The sequence below is a fragment of the Glycine max genome, chromosome 15, assembly GCF_000004515.6.
Source record: "Glycine max cultivar Williams 82 chromosome 15, Glycine_max_v4.0, whole genome shotgun sequence".
In the NCBI taxonomy this organism is placed as follows: domain Eukaryota; kingdom Viridiplantae; phylum Streptophyta; class Magnoliopsida; order Fabales; family Fabaceae; genus Glycine; species Glycine max.
The window spans coordinates 23,468,329-23,480,378 of NC_038251.2; the positions used below are offsets into that span (position 1 = coordinate 23,468,329).

Sequence of the window (12,050 nt, forward strand, 5' to 3'; positions counted from 1 at the left end):
GGTTCTAGCCAATTATCATCAAATGATGCATTTTTTTTATAAGGCTGAGGCAAAAAGCATTTTTGAGATTAACAACATTACAGAAGTACTGGTCTTATTTATGTTTTGCATTGATTCAACACATCAACCAGTTGGTGATCAATCCATTTACTATGTTGTTTCCATCAGGATATTGTTTGTGTTACCGTGGCCACCATTACCAGAATTGTTATGGAAAATCATTCATGGTGTTATCCAGCTTGCATCCAATGTCACAAAAAAACTGATATAGACACTATTGTGTTCACATGCGCATGTGGCAAATATAATGAACAAGCTATGTTGAGGTCATTTGAAAACTTTTTTATATTTCTATTACCTTCACGTACATCTCATTTTTACACTATTATGGATGTTGCCAGGTATAGACTTGAGGTGATGGTCAGCCACAAGGAGGAAAGCACCAAATTTCTTTTCTGGGACCATGAATGCACTAACTTAATTGGACAATCAGCTGATGAAGTGAATAGGTTAAAAATAGTTGTAAGTCCTTACATTAGCAAACATCAATTTTGAATCTTGAAAGGATGAACATTTTTTCCTTACTACGTAATCTGAGAGCAAATATTTAATGCACAAACTTATTTTCTTTATGTAAGGATGGTGATGTCGATTTAAATGCATCACCAAAAGGACTTGATAAGTTGTTGGGTTATGTGTTTGCCTTTAAAGTCAAGGTTCAACCAAAGTTCAGGAATGTTGTTGTTCTAAAATACTCACGTGACTTAAGTTTGATTAACACTATAATGGAGTTACTGCCTGATGCTGAGGTACTTTTTTGTGAAGTATCTTTCAACTGTTATTGGGATACAAATATAATGTTGTTGTATATGTCATGTAGGCATCTTCCAAGATCGATATTGCAATCCCTGATTCCAATGATCCTTATCACCATGAATCTGTAAGCTGAAAATATAATGTTCCCTTTTCAATTTGATATTTGTTGCTGCTATCCCATTAAAAAACTGTACAACTGCCAATTTTTAATTCAAGTCAGTGATTGGTCTATCTTTTAAGCAGCAATCCATGTCTGGAACAGCAGACCATGATCCACTTCTCGGACTCCCCTTAACACCAACAAAGCGACAACCATCTCAGGAATGTGATGATGAAGCAAGAAGCTCTCAGATTTCACCTGCACAACTTTCATCTAACAAATTAGTGAAACATGCTAAAATTGAATGAATGGTTATTTGCAAGATGTACATACACTGTCTAAGGAGCGGGCTGTCTTTCTATAGTAGTGCACTCTCTAAGGAACCTCTCTTTTTGTAGTGTGCCTCATAACATTCATTAAAGATTGGCATATTTATGCATGTGTCAATGTGGGATGTAAAGAGTACTTCTTATTATGCATTTCATTTTATATCGTACTATTCTGCAATTTAAATTCTATTTTCAATTGGAAAAATGTCCCATCAAACATATTACAAAGAACAAATTTTTTTTTTAAATAAGGAATGAAAGTTGACACCAAAATTTTAAAGGAAAAGTATGTGCTTCTGCATTATAAGACATGCTTACTTTGACAATAGGCGTCCCAACTTGAGAATACTTGCAAAGTAGTTGATAAAATAATACAAAATAAGTAGAAAAATGTAGGAAATTAGAAGGCAAAAAATACTAACAAAAAAAAAACAGGCAACAGAATGGGCAGATAAATTCACCGATCTTATGAGTTAAACAAGTTAATTATGATGGTTATATTTTAGTGAGTACCTATCAATAAAATAAAAAACCATTCCATTTTATCGTTGTTATACTTAACAAAACTGGGGAAAGCCATTTGTCCTTTAACCTGGGTTTAAATTTTTTCTTACAATCATTTGTTCTTTGATGTGCCATATTTTACTTAATCCAACTTTGAAAAATGGCAAACTTAATATTTCTAATATCCATAAAGTTTTATAAAAAGTACAACATACAATTAATTCATGGAAAAAAAAAAAGGTGACTGGATGTTTCTACATTGACGGCCTACTCCTGCCATACACAACATCTTTCATATCACTTTTTCTATCAATGTCAACAACCTCATGCCTATACATGCATATGTCACTGTGAAAAAAGTATGGTGCATTTAAGCAGCTGTCAATTTTTAACTATGGCTTTAGTTGGCCATGCAAGCGTTTCCTTTATCTTCCAATCTTTTGATCCATACTTTTAAAATTTCAAATTATCATCTCTTGCTCCATTCCACCATCCATCCTCTATTAAACTTTAAACCTGTAACATCATCAACAATTCACATGAACAACATGGATAACAATGTATATACAAACAAGTCAAAATCAACAAAAGCTCGAATGAAGAGAAAACATATCATGCAGCAAAAATGTCATACTCATGCTCAATTCCCTGTTCACACAACTCTACACCCGGCTCCACAAAACGCAAAAGATGATTGTAAGAAGTTATATATGCCATTCAGAATGAATTATCAGCTAACATTACCTAAATACAATCTTTAAAATTTTGGACCCTTCACCAGGATGTTTGTTATACAAATTTAGTTCTACAAAGGCAACCAAACTATAACTTGCATGCAATCTAAAACTAGATTGACATCTACTCCATCATATTTCCATCGTATATTATTATACCCAAAACATCAAAATTATGTATATTTAACAAAATATGTTTATTAACTATATCTAAATTATGGTCATACATTGCACCTAACTTTGATTTACCCCTATTTTTAAGTAATTGTTTCTGATTCATCGGACAATGTGAATTTTGAATCAACACAAGGTACTACTAAAAAACTTCTCTATCCAATTGTTTTCTCGAGATTATCATGTAATGATTATATCTAACTACAATTTTCACAGAATCGGACTCTGTTGGTTCTGTTGGAGATGTACATTGTGACTTCCCAGTTAATGATCCTACAATTAACATAGAAGGTAACAATTCTAACTCTAACCATTTGTTGCCACCTTTACTAAAATTAGCCACTTCACCTACTATGACTCCAACTTTCAAAAAGCATTTTTATTTATCATCTAACAATTTACATGTTGTTCTGGAAATGGTAGCAATTCTTGGCATCATATTGGAGTATTTCATTAAACAATTTCAGGGTATTTTGAACTTGGTGATCAACTCATGCAATGTAGACACTAATGCAAACATGTGGTATAATGAAAGAATATCAAAACATAAGAATAGTTCAAGCCCAAGGTTCAACTTATGTTGTGGAGATGGTAAAGTTGAACTTCCATTACTACAAAATCCCCTAAATCATCTCCAGCAACTTTTGTTTGATCATAATGTAGCTGATAGTAAAAATTATCAACAACATATACGGACATATAACATGATGTTTGCCTTTACTGCTACTGGTATTAAGCTAGACAAATCAATAAATGATTCAAGGGGACCTCCTACAATTAGAATTCAAGGCCAACGATGTCACAGGATAGGCAATCTATTACCAATGCCTGGAAAAAAACCTAAATTTGCACAATTATATATCTTTGACACAGATAATGAAGTGCAAAATAGAATTAATGCCATCAGATAGTAATTCTTTAATTCTTATTATTGTAAAAGCACATCATTAATGAAGCATATTTAATTCTTTAATTCTTCCTTTTACATTGATGTTGTCTAAATTATGCATTTTTATATCCCATTTTACAGCCAACATAACAAAATTCCAGCATGTATTGTTTCAAGTTTAAGTCAAATGCTAGATGAACACAACACCCATGCAAAAAGTTTTAGAATGGCGAGAGATAGATTGGCACATAGTGAAGTACATAATATCAGGCTAAAATTGATTGCTGACCATGAAAAAGATGGTCGTATATATAATGTGCCTACTGTTTCAGAAGTAGCTGCACTTATTGCAGGTGATTTTGATACATATTCAAGAAGAGATATTATTCTTGAGACTCGGAATGGCCAATTAAAAAGGATAGATGAATTGCATTCTAGCTATCTAGGTTTACAATACCATCTATTATTTCCTTATGGCGAAGATGGATATAGACCTGACATACTTCATCGTGCTACATCAAGTGGTCAAAAAAGAAAGAGAAATCGTCTTACAATGAGGGAGTGGTTTGCTTTTAGACTACAATGCATGTCAAATGAAGCACAAACTTTGTTGCACTCTAGGAAACTCTTCCAGCAATTTGTGGTTGAAGGGTATACTATGGTTGAATCAAAAAGACTTTCCTTCATCAGAAACAACCAAAAAAAACTTAGAGTTAACAAGTTTTGCAGCTTGCAACAGTCATTGGATGCTGGTACCACCAAAGGCTTACAAAAAGGTAAAAGGGTGGTTTTGCCTTCAACGTTTGTTGGAAGCCCATGATACATGGATCAACTTTATTTTGATAGTATGGCCATATGCAACCATTTTGGTTTCCCAAATCTTTTTATTACTTTAACCTGCAGTCCAAATTGGCCTGAAATTCGTAAATTACTGACACCATTAAATTTGAAAGCAACAAATAGACTAGACATTCTCTCGCGAGTTTTTAAATTGAAGTATGGACAAATGCTTTCTGACCTAACAAAGAATCATCTGCTGGAAAAAGTAGTTGCATGTAATTTTCTCCAATTTTTTCCCAATCCAACTTATAGATCAATTTTTTTTTTGCCTACTCATCTGACATCAGGTCTCAATATATATATGCAACTATTGATACTAACGACATAAAGAAAACTAATCATTTTAAAAGTTGTTTATCAATATTTTTTAATGGCATATATGTATACAATAGAATTTCAAAAACGAGGACTTCCTCATGTCCATTTATTGTTGTTTTTACACCCCGACAATAAATATCCATCTTCAGATGATATTGATCAAATAACATCAGCAGAGATACCTTCACAGGAAGATGACCCAGAACTGTATACATTAGTACAAAACCATATGTTTCATGGCCTATGCGGAATTCTGCGAAGAGAATCTCCATGCATGAAAGAAGGTAGGTGTAGTTGTTTCTATCCTAAAATGTTTCAGCCCCATACTGATGCTGATGGTTATCTAGTCTATCATAGAAGAGACGATGGTCAGACAATTTCCAAAAATGGTGTTACAATTGATAACAGATATATTGTACCTTACAATCCAAAATTACTTAGAAGATACCAAGCCCACATCAATATTGAATGGTGTAACCAAAACACTTCTATCAAATGTTTATTCAAGTACATAAACAAAGGATATGATAGAGTCATTGTTGTTATAGTTCATGATGACAATGATGCAATTTACCATGCTACAACCCAGAATGATGAGATCAAAGAATATCTAGATTGTAGGTAACATTAATTTGTAATATTTAATTCATATGACCAATATTGTTTTAATTCATGGATCTTCGTGGCAGATACATTTCTCCCTATGAAACTATCTGGAGAATCTTTGGTTTTCCAATACATGGTAGAAAGCCTGTTGTTGAAAGATTGCATTTCCATCTTCCAGGACAACATTTTGTTCTTTACCAAGACCATAATGATATTGACGATGTACTGTCTAAGCCAAGCATCTATAATTCAAATTTTATTTCTTGGATGAATAGCAACCAAAGCTTTCCTGAAGGAAGAACTCTTATGCAAAATTTGTTGCTAAGTTCGTATATAATCAGAAAAAAAAAGATCCTGGCAACTTAGAAAAAAAGGATACACTATTGGCAGACTACTATGGGTTCCATTAACTATAGGAGAATTATTTTATTTAAGGATGATGCTCACTGTTTGCAAAGGCCCAACCTCATTTGAGGATATAAGAACAGTTGCAAATGTTCAATATCCTACATATAGAGAAGCACGCTTTTATGAGTTTTTTACAAGATGATAGAGAATTTGTTGAAGCAATCAAAGAAGCAAAAGACTGGGTCACAACACATTATTTGAGAAAGCTATTTGTGTTAATGCTTTTAACAGGTATCATGAACAAACCTAAAGAAGTTTGGGACCAAACTTGGCATTGGTTAGCTGATGACATTGCATATCATAATAGGAAAACAACAACAAATACAGGTTAGTTCAATTATATTTTTATATCAAATCCCATTTATAATAATCATAATTTAACAAAGTAGTTCTGACCTGTTAGAGATACATCTTAATGATGACCATTTGAAAAATTTGGTGTTGCTTGAAATCGAACAACTGTTGCAAGCCAATTAAAAGTCACTTAGAGACTATCCTTCAATGCCATATCTTGAAGATGAAAATTGGCCAAGTTTTCTAGACAATAGTCTGATATTATCATAGCTAAATTACAATACTGATGAGGTTAGATCAGAATTTCTACATATTTTTTCTAAAATGACAAGTAATGTGCCTATTCATATGTAAATGCTATATCTGCAGAAAAAAACATTAAGAACAATACTAACAACATAAACAGAACAAAAAATTAAAATCATGATAGGGCACATTACCTTACATTTTAAATTCAAAATTGCTATACCAATATTCTATTTTCTATTTGTTTCTAAGATTACAATCTACTATTAATCAAATTTATTTTACATTTCATTAATTCTTCTTTCACATCTCATAAATACATATCCATAACTATAGATCAACAAGCATCAATTTATAAACAAATTATTCAAGTTGTCAACAAGGATGAAGGTGCCATGTTTTTCCTATATGGATATGGAGGTACAGGAAAAACATTCATTTGGAAAACACTAGCAAGTTCATTAAGAGCAGACAACAAAATTGTTATTATGATTGCTTCTAGCGGCATAGCTTCTCTATTGTTGCCTCGAGATAGAATTGCACATTCCAAATTCAAGATCCCTGTTCCAATTTTTGAAGACTCAACATGTAATATACACCAAGGAAGTCAACTAGTTGAATTACTAAATCAAACATGTCTAATCATTTGGGATGAAGCACCCATGACTCACAAATTTTGTTTTGAAGCACTTGATGAAAGTCTAAGAGATATTATTAAAGGTAAATCAAGTTCAAATCAGATCTTTGGAGGTAAAGTTATGGTGTTAGGTGGAGATTTCTGGAAAATTCTACCAGTCATTCCTAGGGGCAGTTGCTCTGACATTGTTCATGCAACAATAAATTCCTCTTATCTATGGAATCATTGTCAGGTATTAACACTAACAAAAAATATGCGTTTACAAAGCAACACACAAGCAACAGATAAAGAAGAAATTGCCACATTTGCACAGTGGATTTTAGACATTGGAGATGAAATTATTGGAAATCCAAATGATGGTTATGCTATAGTGGAAATCCCATAAGATCTCTTGATATCAGAATATGATGATCCAATCCATGGGATAGTTAATTCCACATTTCCAGGTTTATGTCACTATCACAACAACCTTGAATTCTTCCAATTTAGAGCAATATTAGCTTCAACAAATGAAACAGTCCAACAAGTCAATGATTATATACTATCATTGATCCCAGGTAATCACAACATCACTTATATAATTGCCTTAATTTCTATGTAATTAATTTGGCTTCCCTTAAATGTAAATTGTGTCTACTTCATTTGCCATTATGCATAATTACCAGCTATGTACTATCTTTATTGATTTTATTTATATTTATTATTAACTTCATATACTAATTACAAAAATGATCATAGGTGAACATATGGAATATCTAAGTTCAAACTCAGTAGAAAAATCAGAAACCATAGAAAGTTGTCATTTAAGCTCACTAACTATCAAATTTCTTAATTCATTGACAACATCTGGCTTGCCCAATCATTCTATCAAACTAAAGATTGGATCACCTATTATGTTGTTAAGAAACTTAGATCAAACTCAAGGACTGTGTAATGACACTAGATTAATTGTAACAAGGCTAGCAAAACACGTTATTGCAGCTGACATAATTTTTGGGAAAAATATAGGCCATAATGTTTATATTCTGGGAATGTTCATGTCCCCTTCTCAATCACCATGACCTTTTAAGCTTTTAAGAAAACAATTTTCGATAATGCTCTCTTATGCAATGACAATTAACAAGTCTCAAGGCCAATCACTATCCATTGTTGGACTTTACTTACCAAAACCAGTCTTTAGTCATGACCAATTATATGTTGCATTATTAAGGGTCAAATAAAAAAAAAGGATTAAAAGTTTTAATACATGATAAAGACCAAAAAACATTGGCCTGTACCACCAATGTGGTTTTCAAAGAGGTCTTCAAAAATCTAACAAGGTAAATGCAATCTCTATACAATGTCAATTATTATTCTGCATAATACTATATTTAACACTAATTCATCCACCCTATAATATGCAGCTACATTTCAAATGATATCAGCCAATAAACCATACCTCAGCTTCAAACATTGGATCTTCTATTATGAGGTAACCAATATCATTTACTGCATTTAAATGTTCCATAATTCTACATCAATAAATAAAAAAAGCTTGATAACATCTGCCATGGCCAATCATTCTAACACATCAATTATAGTTAAATTATGTAAGATTATATCACCATATCAATGATTCTAACAAATGAAATACAACTTCAAACACAGACATTCTAATATTTCAACATCAATATTGCAGACTTTCTTCGTTGTTAAATATTGACCATTAATTAAACCGGGTCTGTGCACCAATATCTGACATAAAAGGTTCTAGCCATAGTACGTGAGAAGCTATACGACTTAACTCCAATATTATTACTCGGATATAACAGCCTATTTTAGTACTTGAATATTTCCGAAGTGTTCTAGTCCATCTACACTTACTGCGTATTCCCAACATGTTAGATAAGACAAATATTGAATAATTATTTGATTTTCCCCTATTTTTTCCATTTCTGTGTGTAAATTAGCCAATATAGCTTCACAATCAATAACATCCTAATAACACCATGCATTGATGTAGTTTTTATAATAGATATTTTATAAACATCAAATTTGAGTGTCAATGCTATCTACACACACACCTTTTACATTAATTACAAGCATTGTTCTACACTAAAGAAAAATTAAGGTGTTTTAAATTGCATTTGCAATTATATCTAACAATTGTAATCTCATTGCCATATTCTCTGGAATTTGTGTTGTTGCGATTGTTTGTATTATGTAGATCATGTTAAAGTTGTACTAAATGTTGGCTTCAGTCCTGATGGACAACAACTAGCAAACGGTTCTTATGATACCACTGTTCGATTTACACTTGCACAGATTTGACATTTAAAGATAATAAGTTACTCTGTTATCTGCTAATTAAATCAATAAAAAGTCAATTTATCTTTTGTTATACTTTTCTTAGTATAAGAATAAAAATGATAAATTTAACTCATGCAAAACATTGTCATATTTGCGTTGCTATAGACAAAAAATTCTTGATAGTTTGTGTTATCTGTTATTACCCAGTACTATGCTACACCGGACGGGATGAAAATCAACTTGTGGGTAAGTCATCCTATCCACTTGCCAACCCATGCATAAACACATCCCTAATTATGTGAAAATTAATTTATATTTTCAAATTTTTGATGAATTTAAAAAAGTAATACTACTCATCACTACATTATAAGAGATGCTATTAAGTAGGTAATAAATATTAACAGGTTGTCCCACTGTCAATACTAACTTGAGGAACAACACTTTGCTGTCAATAAATTAGATTTTGGTTTGATTTGTACGAATAACAAAAGAAAAAGTTAATCATTCTGCTAAACTGGAATTAGTCCAAGACCAAAGTAAATTAACGTCACAAAAGCTATAGGAGTGGAAACAAAAAGTCTCAATAGCAAAATCTCAACAGCATTTAACTAAAATTATTTATTAAAAACAAACAAAATTAGATTTAAGAAACAAGTCGTTCTCTATTGTCCATTCCCGTAAAAATTCCCCAGCATAGAAGCAAGCCTGTGATTGGTTGGTTCATGGCTGGCTGCTATACATATAGACAGGATAAGTTCCACACCTTGGTAAAATTTTTAAAAATATCTGGCATGGAATAAAGCTGAATTTTAAAACATTAGTAATTTTATACAATGTTAGACTGATTAAGATAATTTTGAATTATCAGTTTTTTTTTCTACAGTTATTGGAGAATTATTTTCGAGACAAATCATTTGCTACAATAAACAATAATGACATCACTGTTTAGGTGAATGATGCAGAAAAAGGGTAGGGACATTCATCCACAACAAGCACAACAAACTCTTCATATCCTTACAACAGCACATCATAACTGCTTCTCTAGCATCACAATCATTCACCTGCCCCTTAGCTTTCAGTATTCACACGCCACAATGAATGATCTACACTTCCCGAGCCACTCCAATAGCCGCCAGTTACAACCCTTTAGAAAAACCAGCCATCATCTTTTTATTACCTGCTACCTGAGTCCAACTGCTCACGCCAAAATACAACTTTTCCCTGATACTTCACTTGTCGTTCTCAACACAATATTGGTGCTTATAAAACAATCTTCATCTCCTCGCCATTACCAACATGACTTCACAATCATCCACTGCCTCGAGCACTGTAAGTTCTTCGTATCAACTTCTCCCAACACCCTCAGTGCATTCTTTCTTCTCTTTTTCTATATGTTTTTGGCATTCATTTTCTTTACTCCTGTATTTTGAGAATAACACCACCTTCATCCTTTAGAATCACATTCATAAAGTACGTCTGTTTGTAAAAAAAAAAATTGCTATTATCATTGGGCTCATTACAGATAAGGCAACCACTTATCAGACCACCCGTTATCTACTAGTTTATAGTTGCGTTTCACCATGACAACGTAAGCTTAACTATCTATCTATTTTCATTCTTATTGTTCATTCATTCACGTTGTATCAATACTCTTTTTAAATGTTTTCTTGCATGACATTATTGAAATACCATGCTTTTACCACCGACAGTGGGCACCGAACTTTCCACCATTTGTTCACTTCAAAGACAACGGAGGCACTCACCAAATCAAAGTCAGGCAACACCACAAGAAATTTTACTTCGCTGATGGACTGACGGAGTTCAGAAGAGACTTGCAAATTTATGAATCTACTACCATCGACTTTTACGCTTGCGACCAAAACTGGATATTCAACTTACATTTCACACCGCCACTAGAACAGCAAACGTGCGGAAGACCTCGGCTATCTACAAGAAAATATGTATGGACTGTAGAAGCTACTCAATCCATGCTCGGTGCCCCTTATCCACTGGTAAATCTTCATTTTCTAATCAGACTCTCTTATTCCAATATTTATTAAATTGTATTACTTATTTCAATTTCTACTGTAGGCACTTCCACCCTGTGTTGTACCGTATGTTGATGCCTGTGTTCAACATATGATAATCCTGAGAAAATATGTCCCTCCCCTTCAATGGAACGTGACCATCATTGACCCTGGCATTGGCGAAAAATCCATTGTTCGACCTTAGTATCAGTTTTTGGCAGATAGTGATTTCATCCATGGAGATGAAATTTCATTTTACTTCAGGCCTTATGATAAAATCTAGGAAATAGTTATCAGAAGGCAAAAAGATTGGAAAGACAGTAACACAAATTAAATATGGTTATAGTTTATTTCATGTATAGACAATATTTTTTTTGTAAGCATAATATTATTATAAATATTCAGTTCTCTTCTTTCGTTTCCTTTTATTCATCGAAAATATTCATCCTTATTTTGGTTTCCTTTTATTCCAACCATACAATAAAAAAAAATTCCAATACTTACTGAATAAAAAACCAAATCACCCATGTGTATGCATGGATTACAGGCTAGTTTCTATTTAAAGTTACAACCTATGTTTCTTATTTTCGGATATTCACGAGTTAGTGTAAGGTTTTCGCAATCTATTGTTGTGGCCACTGAGCGTGTTAATGGATACGCAAGACGACAGCGAGAGTTCGTGTAGAAATTAAATTAGTATTTCAGGATTTTTTTTTTTAATTTCCCCTTTCCATTTATTGTTCAACGAGATATTGTCATATTAATATTATTATTATTATTATTATTATTATTATTGCGTTTGGTGTGGAGCCGAACCGAAATACTGTGTGTTGAAGACA

At 32.6% G+C, this 12,050-nt stretch overlaps 2 protein-coding genes across 3 annotated transcripts; both read left to right on the top strand.

Moving 5' to 3' along the window:
* Positions 1-174: 174 nt before the first annotated feature.
* Positions 175-1,280, top strand: LOC102659383 (uncharacterized). The gene is made up of 4 exons (XM_041009563.1): positions 175-326; positions 402-522; positions 881-940; positions 1,060-1,280. The coding sequence occupies exons 1-4, from the start codon at positions 211-213 to the stop codon at positions 1,222-1,224; spliced, it is 462 nt and encodes a 153-aa protein (XP_040865497.1). The 5' UTR covers positions 175-210; the 3' UTR covers positions 1,225-1,280.
* A 9,025-nt stretch (positions 1,281-10,305) lies between these two features.
* LOC102665111 (uncharacterized) lies at positions 10,306-11,633 on the top strand. Of its 2 annotated transcripts, none has more exons than XM_041009564.1 (3): positions 10,306-10,513; positions 10,894-11,196; positions 11,276-11,619. In XM_041009564.1, exons 1-3 carry the CDS (start codon positions 10,481-10,483, stop codon positions 11,414-11,416), a joined length of 477 nt encoding a protein of 158 aa, XP_040865498.1. In that variant the 5' UTR covers positions 10,306-10,480; the 3' UTR covers positions 11,417-11,619. The 2 variants fall into 2 exon arrangements, 1 of the variants encoding a protein (XP_040865498.1); XR_001384993.3 differs by having other exon boundaries at positions 10,307-10,772; positions 11,276-11,633.
* The last annotated feature ends 417 nt before the right edge of the window (positions 11,634-12,050 follow it).

Coding starts and splice junctions, on each gene's coding strand:
- LOC102659383 (XM_041009563.1), top strand. CDS start 211: ATGGAAAATCATTCATGGTGTTATCCAGCTTGCATCCAATGTCACAAA. Junction 523..880: donor TGAATAGGTTAAAAATAGTT/GTAAGTCCTTAC, acceptor TATGTCATGTAG/GCATCTTCCAAGATCGATAT. Junction 941..1,059: donor ATCCTTATCACCATGAATCT/GTAAGCTGAAAA, acceptor TCTTTTAAGCAG/CAATCCATGTCTGGAACAGC.
- LOC102665111 (XM_041009564.1), top strand. CDS start 10,481: ATGACTTCACAATCATCCACTGCCTCGAGCACT. Junction 10,514..10,893: donor CATCCACTGCCTCGAGCACT/GTAAGTTCTTCG, acceptor TACCACCGACAG/TGGGCACCGAACTTTCCACC. Junction 11,197..11,275: donor TCGGTGCCCCTTATCCACTG/GTAAATCTTCAT, acceptor TTTCTACTGTAG/GCACTTCCACCCTGTGTTGT.